Genomic DNA, 19693 nt, shown 5'->3' on the forward strand with positions numbered 1-19693 from the left:
GGGAAGTGACACGGCCATAGAAGTTCGACAGCAGCAGATTGATCCCCTGCCCCAGCCTGCGAGATGAGGGAAAACATTTTGTTGCCCAAATGAGGAGAGCATTGACTTGATCCCCAGTGTGGGGAGCAAGGACATTACCCCACCTCCAGACCTGCAGGACAAATCCTGCTCTCCTGGGGTGATTTGCAACCATCACAGGATGTTAGAGCTTGGAAGGGACCTCCACAGATCGATGAGTGCAAATCCCCTGCCAGAGCAGTACCACAGAATCTAGCACAGGTTGCACAGGAATGCATCCAGATAGGTCTTGAAAGTGTCCAGAGAAGGAGACTCCACAACCTCTCTGGGCAGCCTGCTCCAGTGCTCTGTCACCCTCACAGTGATTAAGTTCCTCCTCATGTTGAGGAGGAAACTCAACCTGAGCTTGTAAAGTGCTGGCATACAGGAACCTTGGTGGAGCCTTGGATTCCTGTGTAAGGCAGGTTGTCAATGACATCAGACAATCACTTGTTTAACACATCATAAAATCACAGCCATTTAGGGGCAAGAGTTCTCTCTCCCAAGGCCTAGGTACAACAAAGCTTCTAAGCTCTTGGCCTCCAGCCACAGGAACTGTGTTTTTGACTGAGGAAGAGTTTGAAGTCTTCAGTGCTTTAAGGAGGATTTGCTATAGGTGAACACCATGCCTCTTCTGCTGCTGTCCCTGTTGTCTGGCAGAGAATTCTGCTGCTAAGCCACCGAGCAGTACGTGGAGGAAGGGCACAGCAGGCACTTACCACAGGACTGAGGCACGCGGTAGTGGGCAGGGAAGGAGCCAATGATGCCCTCTGCCACCTTACTGTGAGGTCCCCACACCTCCCACCTGCAGGCAGAAGAAAAGGGGATACCCGCTTCGGGGTCCCTGCTAAAGCCTTCCCTGTGAAGCTGCCGGAAGCCCCACCGCCAGAGGCCGCTTGGTACATTTGCTGGTGCTATGCCCTAGCAGCACTTTCCATGGCTTATTAATTAACTTCCACCTACTCCCCACGCCCCCCCGGGGAGCACCTAGCCACTCCCATTGTCCTCACCTGTCCCAGGCATTTATAGCAGCAACGGGATGCTAGAAATAGAGCCATGCAGATGAGAGGAGTATCGGAGTCGACTTGCAAAGGGGACACTTTCCAGCTGGCGGCAGAGAGGCAGCATGAAAAGCCCTGTGTGCACTTCGAGGTAAGGGGAGCGGGAGGTGAAGGCTGTGTGTGGGTGCAGAACCAAAACACAGTTTGCAGGAAGGTCTGGTTCAGCTGAGGTGCTAACAGCCCCCAGAGGTCATTACAGTTTGCTCCGGGGCAGATCCGTTTCGCTGCGAATGTTTCCATCCTGTCTTCCAAGTCCTTTAATTTGAAAGACCCTGGTCGGGACGGCAGAGTGCTGTGCTTTCCAGACGAAGCCAAAGGAGCAAGAGGGCTGGCCCGAGCCTTAAAGCATCTGCAACAGCACCTCCCAAGGGCAACTGAGAGGCAGTTTCCCCTCTTTCCTTCCCAGACGGGATGTGGCACAGGGCAGGTTGGAAAGGTGTGGTTGAAGCCCACCGACTGCCCTGCTGGGGCTCTCGTCTTCTTAGAAGAACTTTGTGTCTTAGCAATCTGCTCCCAGGGACTTCCTCAAAGGGCTCCCACTCTATTTCCTTGTGCTTGGGTGACTGTAAGGTGATGTTTGAATTGTGGCTTCCTCTCTTGTACTTTGCAAACAAGCTGCAATTTGGGGGGGGGGAAGAAGTAGCTGGTGGCTCTATGGTCATACCCTTGCCTGTGTGGGGCTGAGTTCACACAGTCCAGCTGAAATACTTCATGTGTGGAAGGAAGGGATTGCTGCAGCCATGATCCCGTGTGTCATGCCCTCCACGCTCGCCTCGGTGTGCCTGGTCCTTTTGCTTGTGACTGGAACTCTTGGTGTAAGAGGTCAGGTCTGTCTCCTGGAGTGCCATGTGCTCACCTGGTTCACCTGCAGCCTGTGCATATAAACTCAGACAAGTGGGGCTGCTTCTCTTTCTTGAGGTGATTCTGCCCCCTACTCTGCTCTTGTGAGAACCCCACCTGGAATCCTGCATCCAGTTATGGTGTCCCCAGCATAAGAAGGACATGGAACTGCTGGAATGAGTCCAGAGGATACCACAAAGATGATCAGAAGGCTGCAGAACCTCCCTTATGGGGACAGGCTGAGAGAGTGGAGGCTGTTCAGCCTGGAGAAGAGAATGTTCCATGGAGACCTCAGAGCAGCCTTTCAGAACCTGAAGGAGACTCCAGGAGAGATGGAGGGGGACTTTTAACAGGGGCCTGTAGTAACAGGATTAAAGGGAATGTATTGAAGCTTAAGGAGAGCAGATTTAGACTGCAGATTAAGAAGAAACTCTTTCCAGTGAGGGTGGTGAGAGACTGGAACAGGTTGCCCAGGGAGGCTGTGGATGCCCCCTCCCTGGAGGTGTTCAGGGCCAGGCTGGGCATAACCTTGAGCAACCTGGTCTAGTGGGTGGTGTCTAGATGATCTTTAAGATCCTTTCCAACCCAACCATTCTATGAATCCATGAAGGGATTAAAGGCTGGGGGATGTTTTAACCAGTGTTGGACATGGTGTCTGTTGGCACAAAGTGTATAGTTTTAGAAGTGGCTTGGTCTAAGGCTTCCAGTCTTGTGACAAAGATGCATGTGTGTGACACTAAAGGAACAGGCTTTAAGAGCAGTGCTGGCTCTCACAGAGATGTGCCAGGGCAGTGAGTGCAGAACAGGTGGTGAAACCCCATGTGCAGGTTTGCAGGACATGCTGAAGCCAGTGACAGCCTCTGTGAGTGGCTGAGCCCCTGGGGACAGTGGGGACAGGATCCCCTGCAGTGATCAAGCACAGGACTTTGTTGCATGAGCCTACCAACCAGTGCCCTATGGACCTGCACACCCTTCTGTCATCTTCCCCGTTCTCTTCCCTTCTGCACTGCTCCCTGGGGGTCACCTGAATCCCTGCCCATGGCACCTGGCCCTGAACACCTCCATCCCTTGCCTTGGCCAGGTGCAGTGGGGTGAATATGGCTGCAGTACCCTCCTGTTCCCACTCCCTGCTTGTTCTGGGAGCTGGCAGGTAGATACCTTCCCACCCATCCACCCCTAGGCAGGGCAACAAGCACCATGCCACAGGTAGTGGTGTTTGGCACCCCTGGGGCAAGAAGCCCATCATTTCTGCACAGGGACTGGCACCTCTGTAGACCATGTCCAGAGAAATCAGTTGTTTTTGTTCCTTCAAAACAGCCATTCCAGGAAGCTGCCATGGTTTTGGCAAGCCTGGCAGAGGCTGGGCAGCTGCAACATGCAGGAACAGCAGGGACATCACTCATCTGCAGGTTGCTGTTGTCTTCAGGTTGGTCCCAAAAGCAGTGGGGTGAGCTCTGCATGGCCCCTCAAGGTGGCACATTGGAGCCATGGGGCATGTTTGGCACCACAATGCCAGACCCTCATGCTGCCTAAAATGTCTCCAGCAAACACTCCATTAAGGGGCTGGAGAAAGTCTCCCTGGGAAGCCTGCTTCAGTGTTCTGTTGCCTTGCCAGTAAAGAAGTGTCTCCTCGTGCTGAGGTGGAGCCTCCTGTGTTCCAGCTTGTACCCACTGTTCCTTGTCCTGCCATTGGGCACCGCTGATAAGAGCCTGGCACCTTCATCTTGACACCCACCCCTCAGATATTTATAGACATTGAGAAGATCCCTTCTCAGCCTTCTAAAGACTACCTGTAGCTATGTCTTGAAAACTGTTCATGCAGAAGCTGTGCTGCAAATTTGTGTCAGAGGTGGGTGACAGCTGTGGCTAAAGGTCTTCCCTGCCCTTGGGAAGGGTTCTTCTGCCTGAGGATTTCCCACACTGGCTGAGGTGCTGTTGGACAAGGAAAGCACATTTAGGGAAGGCAAAGCTTGAAGCAAAAGCTGTTTCAGGCAGGTCTATCTGCCAGGCAAAGCCAAACAGCTCTCTGCAGTGCCTTTGTGGCACTGTGACATCGCTGCCTTGCTTCACTCTTCCACTCTGTTTCACGTGGTTTGTGCCTCACCAGTCACAGCTGGCACAGCTGGTTGCTGTGGCTGGGGGTGCAGCTTTTCATGTTCTGTTAGACCTTACTCTCATCCTCTCTCCAGTTTTCCATGGCTGGATCCAGGCTGGCTCAGCCTGGCTTGTCATACTGGGGCCAGTCAGCTGGAGGCTGTAGACCATGCCAGATGAAGTTGGTGGTTGCACTTTCATGAGGCCAGCTGGAAGGAGCTCTTCAGTGTCTCTCACATAGTGCAGTTACTCTCCCCCTGTACTCAATAGGGTGAGGCCATACCTTGAGTACTGGGTTCAGTTTGGGGCTCCTGACTCCCAGAAGGACATTTTGGTGCTGGAGCATGTCCAGAGAAGGGCAATGAAGCTGGTGAAGGGTCTGGAGAACAGGTCTGGTGAGGAGCAGCTGAGGGAATTGGGGGTGTTTAGTCTGGAGAAAAAGCAGCTAGGGGAGATTTCATTGCTCTCTACAGTTCCCTGAAAGGAGGTTGGAGTGAGGTGGGGGTTGGTCTCTTCTCCCTGGTAACAAGTGACAAGATGAGAGGAAGTGGCCTCAAGTTGCCCCAGGGGAGGTTTAGGTTGGCTATGAGAAGAAATACCTTCACTGAAAGGACTCTCAACCACTGGAACAGGCTGCCCTGGGAGGTGGTTGAATCCCCATCCCTGGAGGTGTTTCAAAGAGGCAGAGATGTGGTGCTGAGGGACGTGGTTTAGCAGCAGACTTATTAGAGTTAGAAAATGGTTGGACTGGATGATCTTAAATGTGTTTTCCAACCAAAACCAGTCTCATCCAGGCAAATTATGAGTAAGTGAGGTGTTTGGTCCAAAGGGCAGACAGTTTAAAATCTGTGCCAGGTGAGAAGGTCTAACGAAAGGGAGCCCTGGGTGAGGCCGTGCAGAAGGCAGGCTGGAGGAGGATCTGTGGCAGGGGGAAACAGCCCTCTGCTGAAAGCAGGCTATGCAGAGTGTGTGCCAGCTGCTGTTGGGCTGTTAACTGGTTTTCTGTATTGCAAAAATCTCAGCTCTGTTCAGAAAGAGAAATCAGTTTGGTGTTTCTTTGAGATCCCAATCTTCTGGAGTGCTGGGATTGCAGGAGCTGCTCAGATTTCTTGCCACAGAAGCCCTTATCCCCCTCCACACAAAGGGCTGCTTTTCTAGTGAATCAAATGGGAGCTTTGAATAGTCAATAATCTCTGAAGCCTCAGAAACCCAAAAGAAAAGGCAGGAGGCTGGGAGAACAGCTTGGGCTCTGCCTGAAGTAGGCTGTGTCTTGCCAAAGGCCAGAATTAGGTCAGTGATTGTGGAAGTGCAATTTCTCACTGTCCTGCCTCTAATTGCTGAGCTGCTGACACAGCTGAAGGAGTCCAAGGTGACTGGCAGATAAGAATTCCCAAAGGCTGTATATGAGGTTTGGTGGTTAGCATTCAGGGAAGGGCTAACCAGATCAAACTCTACTGAAACTCTTCTTTCTTTCCAGGCACATTAAACGCCTCCTCATTTTCAGCCTTTCCCTAGGACTCATCTTCCTGTCGGGATTCTTCCGCATGAAGAATAAAAATTACATGTAAGTGTGGCAGGAGCAAGGCTGCCTGACCTCACCTGCCCAGGGCAGCAAGGCTTTGACTGGGACACTTGGTTTAAGTCTCATGAGGTTTGGGCTACTGCTGGATGGGCAGCAGCCCAGAGTTAGGTTCTAGATCCACATTTGGGCAGGCAAGGGCTCAAACTAGCCGAAGCGCAGCTCTTCAGGGCAAAACCAGCCGCATGGAAAACGGGGATTGAGCCTCACCTTTGGGCAGGTGAGGACCTGGAGAAGCATAAAGCTGTCCAACATCTATGCCTGAGGCATGGGGCTTGTTTGGATTGGTGCCCTGCACTAGCTGGAGGTGTGGTATCAGGAGAGCCTGCTGGGGTTTGGCTTTGCCAGGTCTCTGGATGGGATATGGCACTGGTGAGGCTGTTTTCCCCATCTATTGATTTCCTGCAGAATTTCCAAGAGACACGAGGAGCTGCTGCTACCTTCCATGCCTTGCCATGCCAAGACAAACGTCATGTTCCTCAAGACCCACAAGACAGCCAGCAGCACCATCCTGAACATCATGTTCAGGTTTGCAGAGAAGCACAACCTCACCGTTGCCCTCCCAGCTGGGCAGCTCCTCCACCTGGGCTACCCAAAGACCTTCCTGACCCAGTTTGTGGAGGAATTCCAAGCCATAGGACAAAACTACAATATCATGTGCAACCACTTGAGGTTTAACCCCTCTGAGGTAAGGAAGAGCCATGATACCTGCAGAGAAACCTGGCTTGAGCAAGCAGTGCCTCCAGACTGAAAGCCTTTCTTCTTCTTCCTCCCCACAAACAGGTACAAAAGGTGATGCCAGCAAACACCTTCTACTTCTCCATCCTTAGGAACCCTATTGCCTTGCTGGAGTCTTCCTATGCCTACTATAAGAACAGTGTCCCTGCCTTCAGGTTCTCCAAGGACGTGAACGAGTACCTGGCGTCGCCCATGAAGTATTACCACTGGGGGGATACCAAGCGAAATATCTATGCCAGAAACATCATGTGGTTTGACTTTGGCTATGACAACAATGCTAGGGGCAGTAAAAGGTACATCCAGGCAATCCTGAACGAGATTGAACAGAATTTCCACCTGATCCTGATAGCAGAGTACTTTGACGAGTCCATGATCCTCTTGAAGCGTGCTTTGTGCTGGGATCTCGATGATGTGCTTTACTTCAAGCTCAACTCCAGAAGCCAGGACACTGTCCAGACCTTGACTCCAGAAAGTGAGGAGCAGATAAAAACCTGGTGCTCGCTGGACTGGGAGCTCTACCTGCACTTCAACCACACCTTCTGGAGGACAATTGAGAAGACCATAGGACTCAAGGATCTGGAGGAGGAGGTGAATCACCTGCGAACGAGACAGAAGGAGCTGATGACGACCTGTCTCTCAGACCAGGAGGCAGTAGGGAAAGATCACATCAAGAACAAAGCTCTCCTGCCTTTCCAGTCAGGGACTGCAAATATCCTTGGGTACAACCTCAGGCAAGACTTAGAGAACAGGACTCTGAGAACCTGCCAGAAAATGGTTATGCCAGAGCTCCAGTACACATCCTATCTTTATTCCGTTCAACACCCACACAAGGAGAGGAAACAGTTAGGCTTTCCCTGGCAGTGGACCAGTTTCCAGGAGAAGATGCAGCTCCCACCTCCCAACTAGGACACATGACAACCCACTGGGGTTTCCCACCCCTTTTCATCACCCCATATGTGGCATGGCACCAACCCACAGGACTCTTGTACATGAGGGGAAGGTGGGGGAGCTTTTGTTCGGGGCCACTGAGCTGGTGGTGGGTCCCTTTTTGGGGACCTTGGGCCAAAGGCTCTGCATTGGCTGGATGCTACATGATCCCACCTCCCTGCTCCCTGGCAGAGGGACATCTCGATGCAGCTAAGCACTGGGCAGACTTTCAGCTGGCTTAGACTTTCCTGCCTCTTAATCATTAATCACAGGCTTAATCATTCTGCTTGCATTCAGCTTAATTTCACAGCCCTTGCTGCGCCCAGGCTGGTCACAGCTCACAGAGCAAGTCCTGATCTGCGGCAGTTAGGGGAAAACAGGGGAGAGGGAAGGCACAAGGAGAGTGCAATGAGGGACACAACACTGGGAGGCCTAGGGGAGATGCTGGATCTCCCTCCAGCAGTGTCCACACTCATCAAAGCCTAACCACCATACAATGGTGGCTGCTTCTCAGATGGGTGTCCTGAGCACCATGGCCAAAGCTGGGCTCACTGGTGGCAGCCTCTCCCCACATGAGATTCATAGAATCATAGAATGGTTTGGGTTGGAAGGGACCTTAAAGTTCTAATCCCCTTGCAATGGGGAGGGACATGTCCCTCTCATGTGTGTCATGAGCTGCAGGTGGCCTCTGCACCACTTGGGATAGCTTGTGCTCTCCTGGGAGAGGCTGTTCTGTGGTTTCACACCTATCTTTAGGGCAAAGGTCCCCAGTGCCTTGAACTCGGCATCCCTGAAGCTCTTGATGAGCAGAGGCTTCCTTGGGCAGCCCCCTTCTTGCTCTGTTGACCAATATTTCCAACACAGGTAAGGAGAGAGTGGAAGGAAGCATGGCTGCAGCCAGCTTGGAGCATGACCTTGTTATTGAAGGTGATTAAACCTCCCTCAGAGGTCTTTGCTAGTTAACCAGCTCCCTACTGGTGCTAGGAAAGTTTGTCAGAAGGAGAGTAGCACCAAGCTGCAATGGCTTTGTTATCATTGCCATTAATAATTGTCCATTGCTAGTTTTGGGTACACCTAGTGCACCACTGGTGATTGTATTCCACTATAGCAAACATCTCCTGCTTGTGCTGGTCAAGGCAGCAGCAGGGACATAGATGGCATGACTGGCATGATGGATCCAGGGCCTCTTGGCTTGCAGCTTGCCCTTGTGGATGTAGCTCTCTGGTCAGAAGCTCAGCCTGGGAAGAAGAACAGAGGCTGACAGACGGAAGCAGAGAGAGAAGTAGAGCTGGGATTGCGCTTGGCTGCTTTGAAACCCTCAGCCAAGGACACCAGCTGAGGCAAGGGTTAACCTGCTGCAGTGCAAAGCATGTGATGTGCAGCAGGAGATTAACAGCACCTTCAGGGTTCTCTGCTCCACGAGCCCCAGCTAAAATTAACCAGGCTTAGGGATCATTTGTAACCAGTGGGGGTGCAGAGACAGCAACTGCATCCTGGACAATCCCTGAGGGCCTTACTGGTCAGTTCTGCTGCCTGAGCTTGAGCTTTCACCTTAGAGTGTCTGCTCTGTGACCAGCCCTGTACTCAAGCCCTTCTAACAAGGCTGGTGCCAGAGGGGATGAATGGAAGCATAACAAGACCTCCTTAGCAGCTGACCTGTGTGCAAGTGGGTCCTGGGCAGACTGGGAGTCTCTAGGCCACAGCCCATGGGCTCATGAACTCATGTCTGGGGTGGACCATGGATTGCAGCACCTATATAGGGAGGACTGGCCTCTCCCAGCCTGCTGGAGGAGGGAAACTGAGGCAGGAGATGCAAATCCTTCCCCACAGGTCCCTTTGCATCCTCTGCCTGGGCTGCCAGCAGTGCCTTTGTGCCACCCTGGCACTGTAGGAACGTCTGCTACTGCTGACTCAGGGCTTTTTCCTGGCCACAGCCCCTGCGGGGGCCCTGTGACCCATCTTCGTGGGGACCCTACAAGGGGAGGGTGGCAGTGAAGCGGCGAGTGACGGGCACTGCAGAAAGCTGGCAGCTGCAGGAGCCGGCACTACCCTGCATGGTGGGGGATGGAGGGGACGCCCCCGGCTGAGCAGAACCCGGTGAGTGCCTTTGCTTTCTCCGCGGGGTGTTTGAGAAGCAAAAGCTCCTAGTTACAACGCGGGGGAAAGTTGCCCTCAGCTGCTCCGGCTGATGCCCCGGGGATGGGATGCATGTATCCTCCTTTGGCCAGTTACTCTGTGACACGTAACCTGGGAACCTCAGCACTCCTGCCGTCCCTAAGGGAAGGTGCTCAGGGACCCCTGTGGTTTGTGCTGTACTCCCCAGGTTTCCCGGGCAGGGCAGTGGGAAGCAGGGTTCTGGCCGAGTTGCTGTTCTAGAGGCACCAGAAACGCCGGACAAGCCACCCCTGACCCCCTGGTGAGGAGCCTGGGCTGGCCCCGGAGTTTTGGCCATGTGGAGATGGGCTCTGTCCCCTCTTGATGATGGGATTGGGGAACCTCGGGTCTCACGCTGCTCTTTGCTAACTGCTCTCGATTTCCCAAAACTCCTTTTGAAGAGCATCTTGAAGATCAAGTTAATTTTATTTGGTTTTATTCCAGGATAGCCCAAGTCAGCCTCTTCGTGTTACCCGAAGTCCTGTCCCTCCTCCGAGCGCCGGTGACTTGCGCACGTTCAGTGTTTCTCAGCCCCAACCCTGCCATCTAGCCTGTGGGCGCTGCTGTGGATGTTCCCCAGACCCAAACCCAGCTCCCAGACTGCTCCCCCAAGCCGTGCCCAGCAGCTGGTTCCCCTCACTTCATCAACCCACTCAGCCGGGGCTGCATCTTTCTGCTCCCAATGCCATGAGTTCCCGGCACTTTCCTGCCCGCACCGTGCTCTTTGAGAAGGAATCCAACGGCGTCACCTACCGTGTGCCGGCCCTGCTCTACCTGCCCTGCGTGGGCAAGCTGCTGGCTTTCGCCGAGGAGCGCCTGAGCCCCGATGACGCCCACGCCAACCTGCTGGTGCTGCGCCGCGGCACCATCTACGGGAGCTACGTGGAGGTGGGACAGGGGATGCACCTGGGCTTGGGGACACATGCTGGGCTGGGGGCACGGGGACCACGGGGACATCTGGGTGATTATCCCCCACTGCTGTTGCATGGCACAACCAAGCTCCTGGAGGCACCTGACTGGGATGGGGAGATTGGGTTGGGTGATGTGGGGTGGTCCTCACTCCTCTCTGTCCTCTCCCCCCTCTCCCCGGGCAGTGGGAAGACATGCGTGTGCTGGAGACGGCGACGCTGCAGCACCACCGGTCGATGAACCCCTGCCCGCTCTATGATGAGTTCACTGGCACCCTCTTCCTCTTCTTCATCACGGTGCTGGGCAGGACTCCAGAAGCCTACCAGATTGTCACTGGCCAAAATGTCACCCGCCTCTGCTGTGTCACCAGCGTCGACCAGGGCCTGAGCTGGAGCGCAGCTACGGACCTGACGCAGCAGGTCATTGGCAGGGCCATCAAAGGTAGCCCACCAGAGAGGGGCGAGGAGGGGGGATGACAGCCAGACAGAGGGTGACTGGGTTTTGGCCTCCTGGTGCCACTTGTGGTGTGGCTGGAGCCAGCCTCAGGGCTGAAAGCCCACAGGCAGCAAAAAGGTGGGGTGGATGAGGCCCTCAAGCAGAAGGAAGAGGGGATGGAGGGAGTATTTCTTTAGCTTGCGTGGGGGGGAGAGAAGATGAAGAAGCCATAGCTATGGGTAGGACCATGGATGAGGACAACCAGGCAGCCCTGGGCACCTGACTGGATCAGGCCGGGGGGAAGCCTTGGATACTTTTCCACATTGGGCATGTCAGGGGCTCCATGGAGGCTACCCTTCACCCCCATCTCATCTCCACTCCCCAGACTGGGCGACATTTGCGCTGGGCCCCGGTCACGGGATACAGCTGCGGTCAGGCCGGCTGCTAGTGCCCGCCTACAGCTATCACATCGACTGCAAGGAGTGCTTTGGACAGCTCTGCAAGACCACCCCCCACTCCTTTGCCTTCTACAGCGACGACCACGGCCGGGGCTGGCGCTTCGGGGAGTTCATCCCCAACCTGCAGACAGGGGAGTGCCAGCTGGTCTCAGTGGATGAGGAGGATGGCTCCAACATCCTCTACTGCAATGCCCGCAGCCCCTTGGGCTTCAGGGTCCAGGCGCTCAGCACAGATGATGGAGCTGTCTTCCATGGGGGGCAGCTGGTCCAGCGGCTGGTCGAGCCCCCCCATGGCTGCCACGGCAGCGTCATTGGATTTCCTGCACCCATTGTCTATGTCCCCAGCATGCCCCAGGTCCCCACAATGCCCCTCCAGGGTTCAGCTCACCTGCTGCTCCCTGGGAGGCTCTCAGGGTTTCGGTCCCCATCTGCCCCACAGGCAGCAGGCAAGGAGCTGCCCACTGTGGCCACTGGCAGCCCCCGGGAGCCAGCTGAGCCCAAGGAGGGCTGTCCTACCCCGAGGCATCACAGCCATGTCCACAGCCTCACCTCAGTCCAAGGGGACCCTGTGGTGTCCCCCAGCCCCCCAGGCCCCTTCTTCCAAGCACCAACATGGGTCCTCTACTCCCACCCCACTAGCTCTATGTCACGAGTCAATATGGGGATTCACCTGAGCACCTTCCCCAGGGATGCGGAGAGCTGGACCGAGCCATGGGTCATCTATGAGGGCCCAAGTGCCTACTCAGACCTGGCCTACATGGAGCTGCCCTGCAGCCAGGCCTCCATCTCAGGTGCCCCAGCCATCGCTTTCGCCTGCCTCTACGAGAATGGGACACGGTCACCCTATGAGCAGATCTCCTTCAGCATGTTCACGCTGCACGATGTGCTCCAGAACATCCCCCTGACTGCCGCTGCTCCCCGGAGGGACGCCGCACCCCTGCGCCGCAGGAAGTGGGGGCGAAGACGCTGCCTCATCTCCTAGTGAGCCCCAAGTCACCTCTCCCCTGTTCCCCAGCACCAGAGCCCAGGGCACCAACCCCTCTGCTCACAGCCTGGGGTCGTGACCATGAAGGTGGCATACCCTGCTGACCTCAAACAGGGCTTGAGCTCATGTTTAGTACTGGTTTCTTGGTATAGAGTTGGCTGAGTATGGAGGCTTGTGCCAGCCCCAGGCCCATTTCCGAGCACAGGAGCCATGCCATCAAATACATCATGAGGGCAAGGGCAGCCATGCAGAGGAGAAGGCAGCTGGGGGCACTCTGAGCCACCCCTGTGTGACAGGGGCTGAGCTGGGGGCACATGATGCTCTGGCTGTGCCATACCTGGTGCTGCCACCACGCTCCCTTGGTCATCAACACTTATGCTCCTTTTTTTTTAATTGCTCCTTTTTAATGATCCTGCTGAGGCCAGTTCCTCCTCTTCTCAGCAGCCTCTCCAAAACCATTGTCCTGGTTTTGGCTGGGGTGGTGTTTGTCTTCTTCACAGCTTCCAGCCTGGGGCTGTGGTTTGCATTTGTGCTGGGAATGATGCTGGTGGTGCCAGGATGCTTTTGTTATTGCTGCGCAGTTGGCTGCACAGCACCAAGGCCCTCTCTGTCCCTCACACCCCCTGTCAGTGAGCTGCCTGGGCATGCACAAAGGTTTGGGAGCAGACACAGCTGGGACAGCTGACCCCAACTGACCCAAGAGCTATCCCAGACCAGAAGACATCAGCCTCAGCAAGGACCTGTGGGGGAGACTGGGGAAGGAGGAGGGGTTGCTGCTTGGGGCCTGGCTGGGCATCGATGGGTTGAGGGGTGAGCAGTTGTTAGCATTTGTGTCCCTTCTCTTCCTGGAGTTCCACTTCCATCTCTTTTGTTATTTTCCCTTTCCTTACTTTTTTTTTTTTTATAGTTCATTAGGACTTCATTTCAGTTATTAAACTGTTCTCATCTCATCCCATGAGTGCTCTCACCTTTCTCCTCCCATCCTCTTCCCCCAGCCTGCTGGGCAGAGGGGTGAGTGAGCAGCTTTGTCGTGCTCAGTTGCAGGATGAGTTTCAACCAAACCATCCCCCAGTAGGCACCTGGCTAATTGCTTTGGCTTTGAAGGTTACTGTGGACATCACTGCTGAAATTCCCCTGAACCTTCTCAGTCTGGGGCAAATGTCCTCCCAGCACAGGCAGGTGGAGGTCTGTACCCACTAAGGGTTTGGGAGATGAGGGCACGAGGCATGGGTGTCCTGAAGCCAGTGACACCCCCTGCATGTGCAGCAGCAGTGGTGCAGTAGGCTCTGGGCTGGTGGGGCTGCTCCTAGCATTTGCTGCAAGCATGGGTGTGGGGTCTGCAGGTGAACTCTGCAAGGGCTACACCTCTGTTCCAGCACTGCCTACCCCAACGTGACTCCATCCAAATCCCCCAACACCAGCTGGAGCCCAGCTCAGATCCTCTGGGCTCCTTTGCTTCTCCTGCCCCATGCAGGAGACAAAGGCCAGGGGCAGCTGCCCTGGACACAGACTGTGAAACGAGCACATTCCTGCTCCAGCTCTTGTCTCTGCAGACACCATCCTGTCACATTTGGCACTCACGGGGGTGGAGGCTGATGAGGAGTGGCTAAGGAAGCCACTGGACTCATTCTGGGATGCCATGAGCCAGGTCTTCACATCCATTGCTCACTGATCTGGTTTCCAACCCCAGGCAGGACCAAGGACATCCACTCCATGAAGTTGGAAAAGGTATTGCCCAAGCAGAGGGCTCTGTGTGGGGACAGCTCTTGGCACACCAACCCCACACAGGCTGCTTCGACGTCTCCTGGGGGCTGGGGTGACTGTCCCCATCAGGGGACTCTGTCCCTCCTGCCTAGGGCTCTTACACTGGGCTGGCATCACTGTACCTCCACCACAGCATTTGCCACTGAGGAAGGGACACTGAGGGATACCTCCTGCAGGTGCCAGGCTCCCGGCACCATCACAGCTCCCTACTTCTTCTCACAAAAGCCACAGAGGCACCCAAGGCAGCCATTGAGGATCTGAAGAGAAGCCAGCACCATCTCAGCAGCACTGATGAGCAGCAGGAGGGAGAAGAGAACAGTGTTCCAGATCACAATGCCCTCTGGCTCCAGGCAGATGTTCCATGTGTGACGATTGTGCAGGTAGTTCTCTGTCCTGTATGATGGAGAGAGGAGGTGATGCACGATGCTGCCCTGTCAGCAATGTCCTCACTCTCTGCCATGGAGATGCAAGGACAAATGAGGGCAGCAGGCTCACAGGGATGGGAAACACCACAGAGAAAGCCATGCAGAGTGAAGACCTCTTTAGCTATCAGGGTTTTGCATCACCACCATAAGGAACACAAACAGTAGCAATAAACTGATGAGGTGACTCACCCCTGCTGCCTCACCTGAGGTCAGGCACCTGGCCAACAGCATCCAGGAAGGGGTAACCCCAGAGGGTATCATTCCCACCGCCATGTGTGAAGGTATTGTAGAAGCAGAGAGGTCCATTGGTCAAACCCACCCCAGAAAGGACGAAGCAGGCAGCAGCACCCAGGAGTGCCAGCTTGGAGAGCACAGCTGAGATGAAAGCCTGTGGGCAGCAGCCAGGGAGAAGAGTAGAGGGAGACCAAAAGTTAGGTGGGCTCCAAAATGTGGCTGTGTTAGGTAAGAGTTAGGCAGGATCCCTCCTCCCCTTCACCCCAAGTGTCTCCAGCCCCAGGGAGCTGAGGATGAGGATGGAGCCATTGCTGGGTTGTTTTGAGTTAGGCAGAAGTGGGGAGAGGTGGGAGACAGGCAAGGAGATGCCATATTGAGCATGCTGGGCCAAAGCCTGTATGGGCATGCACAGGAAGCCCTGTGCCCTGCAGGGGTGGCAGCATGCATCATCCCACCATGGGAGAGGGGGATCCAAGTGGTGTGCCACGGGAGAGGTAGCACTCTGCCATAACCCAACATGGGAGAGGGGCCATCCAGCACCTCCCACCATAGAGCCATGGGACAGGTGGCACCCTGCCATGTCCCACCAGGCGCTGCTGGGAACAGCTTTGGCACAGGGGTGCCAGCCCTGCCTTACGTTGCGCCGAGTGCCGCAGTCGGAGCAGCCGGCGCACTGCCAGCCCACCGCCGTGATGTGGGTCGCTGCCAGCAGCACCTGTGGGAAGGAGAGAGCAGCTGGTGGGCAAAGGGGAGCCTCCTGCTCCACCCCTTTGTGCTTGTCCCCACAGACACGGGAGGCAGGACGCGGCGCGAGCTGCGGTACACTCACGGTGATGCCGCCGCCCCAGATGCCCGGCACGGCCTTGGCGTGCTTGCTGATGTGCCCTTCCAGCAGGTACTGCGGGGCCCCGCCGGGGAAGAGCAGGAGGATGTTGGCTGCCACGGAGAGCACACCCAGCACCAGCAGGCAGGGCCCCACGATCCGGCTGCACTTCCTCACGCACATGGCCAGCCTTGGTGGGGATGGAGAGGAAGAGAAGGAGATGAGAAGGCTGCCTTCGGGCCCGCGGTGCCCCACAGGCCCCCATATCAAGCCTGTCCCACAGCCAGGCATGGATGAGAGTTGCTGGTTCATGCTTTTGGGTCCCAGCCTACCCCAGTTTCCAACAGAAACTGATTTTGCCCAAGCCATTTGACTGATTTGCTGCTGACAGTCAGAGTCACAGAAAACACCCCTTGAGACTGAGTTGTTCTGGCACAGAAGACACCCAGACCTGCCACTATTTCTTTGGCAAATGGGCAAAGTAATTAAATCATAGACTCATAGAATTGTTTTGTTTGGAAAAGACCTCTTAGATCATTGAGTCCAACCATCAACCCAACACCACCATGGCCACTAAACCAAGTCCCAATGTGCCATGGCCACACAGTTTTTGAACACCTTGAGGGATGATGACTCCAGCACCTCCCTGGGCAGCCTGTTCCAATGCCTGACCACTCTGTCAGGAAAGAAACTTTTCCTGATATCCAACTTAAACCTCCCCTGGTGCAACTTAAGGCCACTCCTTCTCCTCCTATCACCTGATCCTAGGGAGCAGAGACTGACTCCCAGCTGGCTGCAACCTCCTTTCAGGGAGTTGAAGTGAGCAGTGAGGTCTGCCCTCAGCCTCTTTTTCTCCAGAAGATGACAATGGCAGGTCCAGCACCAAGCCTTGAAACCTGTGCAACACACAGGGGTGGCTCCTCCAAAATGTTACTGCAGGAAGGAGACCAACTACTGGCCTGAAAGGGGTGAAATCCTTGGACAAGGACTTGTGACACCACACTGGGCTCAAATCAAATCCAACAGCAACTTAATTCCCATTAGTCACAAGTCCTCCCATAGGTTTGAATATGCTGGAATGAATTAATTAAGAAAATCAATTAAGAGGTCACCCCCTGTCCCCAGGCAAGCCACCCACCTCTGCTGGCTTTTGTTAAGTTCCCCTGAGAAGGTGCCCACCCATCTCCAAGTGATGTTATGTCAAAAACTATCTCTCCCTCCTCTGCTCCCGATAGAGGGGAAGTCCATCAGTTGCTCTGGTACCACTGCAAACAACCTGGCTTGCTCTTATCGCAGCTCCCAGGTTTCTTCTGCTCTGTGTTTCAGTTGCTTTTATGCACTTTCCCCTTTCCCAGTGGCTTGTCACCCATTTTGCACAAGCTCCCTGCATGGAGCTGCCTCCTGCACTGGCCACTTTCCTTCAGGCTGGCTCCAGCTGTGCAGAAGTGGAAGCCAGCAGATGCCTTCTGATTGTTTCTGCGAGAAGAGCTGCCTCAGGCCCTCCATGCCCAGGGGCAGTGGCTCGGGCTGTGGGTCTGGCCCCTGCCGCCAGGAGACACCAGGCAAAGGAGGCTGTGCACCAGCTGTGGCCTGCTAGAGAGCAGCCATGCCAGCCCTCATGGGCTGCTGAGGGCCAGGGAGGGCTGAACATGGAAGAGCAGGTGCAAAACCTGCCACATGGAGAGGATGCAAGCCACGAAGTCCAAGGGAGACCACCAGCTCCACCCATCCTGTATCTTCAGCTCCCCCCTGCTTTCTATCTTCCCTACCTTATTTAGAAGGAATGTAGGGCATCTTGTCCTCACTGTGGTCCCACATGCCGTGCAGGGACTGTAAATGCTTGTCACCCCAGAGCCACAAGCACCCAGTTCTGCCTCCCAATTCCCCACTTTTGGAGGACTGCCCAGAATGGATCTTTCTCCTTTTGGAGCTCACATTGGGCTTCTCTCAGCAGCCAGAAGATTTTGCAGTCTTCTGCAAGTCTCCCCTTAACCTCTCCAAGGACTGTTCTTCCCCTGCACTGCTGCTCTCTCCTTGGGGAAGGTGTCCTCCCCACAAGAAGCTCTCCACAGCTCGCTGTCCCCACAGTGCTCCCATTGAGCAAGGAGCAAGTTTGCATTGGCTGCTTTCTGCTACCTCAGGCAAAGCAGACAAAACCCTCTGTCAGGGGAGGTAAAGCAGAAGCACGGCTGAAGCAGTCTATTGGGACACTGGAAAGAAAGCCCCTTCCTGCCAGCATGTCTCCATGGCTGAACACAAGGAGATTCAAGGGAAGGTGTCCCCTTGCTTTCCCAGCTTACCTGGGAGCGATGCCACATGGAACCAGCAGCGTCCACCCCTCGAATGAGCCCTGTCCTGGAGGAATCACCCATGGGTGACTATTTATAATGTGCCAGTCTGTGCTCTACGTCTTCCTCCCCCACCCACATCAGTCATGACCCCCTCCCACACAGCCAGGGGCTCAGAAGGAAGGATGACTCCTCTCTGCATGAGCCAGCCTGTCAGCGTTGTGGCTGATCCACCGGCTCTGCCCCTTGCACCGGCACAAGCCCACCAAAGGATGCACAGCTTCAGATTCTAAGGCTTCTGCCATGCTCATGGCCTCAATCACTTGACTGAGTAGCAAATACTGCTTCTCCTGGAAGAGCCTGCAACAGCTATGTAGGGAGACCATTTTTCTCTCTTTGCTAATCCTTCTGCTACCACGAATCCACATCCTCCACCAAAGGCTTCTTCCATACGTTTCACTATTGCCCCTCGTTGTGCGAGAGCTTTTTGCATGGATGCTGAACAGCTGAGGTTAGCTGCTTCTCACCTTTACCCACAGCAGTAAAATGAGTTACTTTAATAAATAAATACAAGTAATATTTTGCTAAATGGCTTGTGAAAGGAATATTCTCCTGTCTCAGCTGGTCCCTATCTCCTTCCCCTGGCTTCCCTGCAGATGGCCCAGCTTTTCCTGCAGGTATTAAGCACACCCCCATCGCATCTCGGTGATGACACTGAAAGAGGAAGGCTATTCCTGGGTAGCTTCATTATTGCAAGTCATCATCCACCAGCATTTCACACAACATTCCCCATTGTGTGCTAACTGTGGGCACCTTAGGTGCCCATGGCTGGCAGCACACAATGGGGGAGCTCCTCTTCTGTCCCCACAAAGTCTGATGGTAGCAGCTCCAAGATAGAAACAGGACCAGGAGAAGGAGAACGTGACTTCCATGTTTGAGAACAGGAGCTGTGGAAGCTCTGGTACAAAAGATGGCAAAAACTGGGGCAGGCTGTTGGTTTTCTTTCTCACAGGGTTGTCACAGACAGCACAAATAAAAAGGCAAATTGCTCATGGGCTGTGCAGGCAAAAGGAAGAATCTTGTCACAGAAGAGTTTGGAGAAGGCTCATGTTCCTCATGCACTCATCATGAGTACATCAGCTGCTTGGGATGTGGGCTTCCCTGTCGGCCAAAGCCACAGGAGACCAAGTGTAGGTGCAGCCTTGATACACCCTTGCTCTGTAAGAAAAGCAGTCTGCTGGTTTAGAACCCACCTTGCTCTACCTAGGGTGACACACAAGTAGCATTTGCCAACACATTTCAAAGGGACTTTTCTTGCTTTCAAATTCTAGAATGGTTTGGGCTGGAAGGGACCTTAAAAATCATCCAGTCCCACCCCCTCTACCATAGGCAGGAACACCTCCCACTAGACCAGGTTGCACAAGGCCTATCACTCAGCATGGGAACTGCTGAGAAAATAAAACCTGCTCGAGGCTGGGAGCAGCAGAAAAAGGAGCTGGGGCCCTTGAATGGCACATAGGAAAAGATGAATAGGGGAGGCTGAGTTTCATCAGCCAGTTCTGCTTTTCTAAGGAAAACAAGCTGAGAGGAGCAGATTGTCTGAGTAAGGACAGCTCCTCTGAGCGGAAAAGCAGCGTTTGCAGCAGCACGTAAATCCCCCTTTGTCCTACAAACTGGTGTCTGCACAGCAGGCAGCAGCCAAGGCACAACACGTGGGGCAGTGAGCTGCTGAGAACAATCCAACTTTTCCTTCCTCTCTTTTCCTGCCCCACCTTCCTCTTTTCTTTTTTTTACTTAGAAAGGAAGTGTTTAGAAGAAAACGTGTTGCAACCTCATCTTGTGCCCTCTTCTATGTCACAGCAATCCCAGCTTCCCATGTTGCCAAGCACATGATCTGGTCAATCATCTCCCCCAGAAAAACC

At 54.5% G+C, this 19693-nt stretch overlaps 3 protein-coding genes across 6 annotated transcripts; 2 read left to right on the forward strand and 1 right to left on the reverse strand.

Annotated features, from left to right (window-relative positions):
- The first annotated feature begins 1131 nt into the window (after nt 1–1131).
- Nucleotides 1132–13187, forward strand: NEU4 (neuraminidase 4). 4 transcript variants are annotated; one of them, XM_068163930.1, is made up of 4 exons: nt 1132–1209; nt 9895–10338; nt 10545–10800; nt 11180–13187. In XM_068163930.1, the coding sequence occupies exons 2-4, from the start codon at nt 10138–10140 to the stop codon at nt 12232–12234; spliced, it is 1512 nt and encodes a 503-aa protein (XP_068020031.1). In that variant the 5' UTR covers nt 1132–1209; nt 9895–10137; the 3' UTR covers nt 12235–13187. The 4 variants fall into 4 exon arrangements, with proteins under 4 accessions (XP_068020031.1, XP_068020032.1, XP_068020029.1 ...); XM_068163931.1 differs by lacking the exon at nt 1132–1209 and adding an exon at nt 8149–8160; XM_068163928.1 differs by lacking the exon at nt 1132–1209 and adding an exon at nt 9318–9393.
- On the forward strand, nt 1169–7275 carry GAL3ST2 (galactose-3-O-sulfotransferase 2). Its single transcript, XM_068163932.1, has 4 exons — nt 1169–1209; nt 5530–5616; nt 6040–6319; nt 6415–7275. The coding sequence occupies exons 1-4, from the start codon at nt 1184–1186 to the stop codon at nt 7273–7275; spliced, it is 1254 nt and encodes a 417-aa protein (XP_068020033.1). The 5' UTR covers nt 1169–1183.
- Nucleotides 13188–13516: 329 nt separating the features above from the next.
- On the reverse strand, nt 13517–15666 carry TM4SF19 (transmembrane 4 L six family member 19). Its single transcript, XM_068163933.1, has 4 exons — nt 15490–15666; nt 15298–15375; nt 14630–14814; nt 13517–14394 (listed from the first exon to the last, which is right to left on the reverse strand). Exons 1-4 carry the CDS (start codon nt 15664–15666, stop codon nt 14208–14210), a joined length of 627 nt encoding a protein of 208 aa, XP_068020034.1. The 3' UTR covers nt 13517–14207.
- Nucleotides 15667–19693: the final 4027 nt, after the last annotated feature.

Source organism: Melanerpes formicivorus, unplaced genomic scaffold (assembly GCF_026170545.1).
Source record: "Melanerpes formicivorus ecotype bairdi unplaced genomic scaffold, bMelFor1.0.p_v2 SCAF_76, whole genome shotgun sequence".
NCBI lineage: Eukaryota > Metazoa > Chordata > Aves > Piciformes > Picidae > Melanerpes > Melanerpes formicivorus.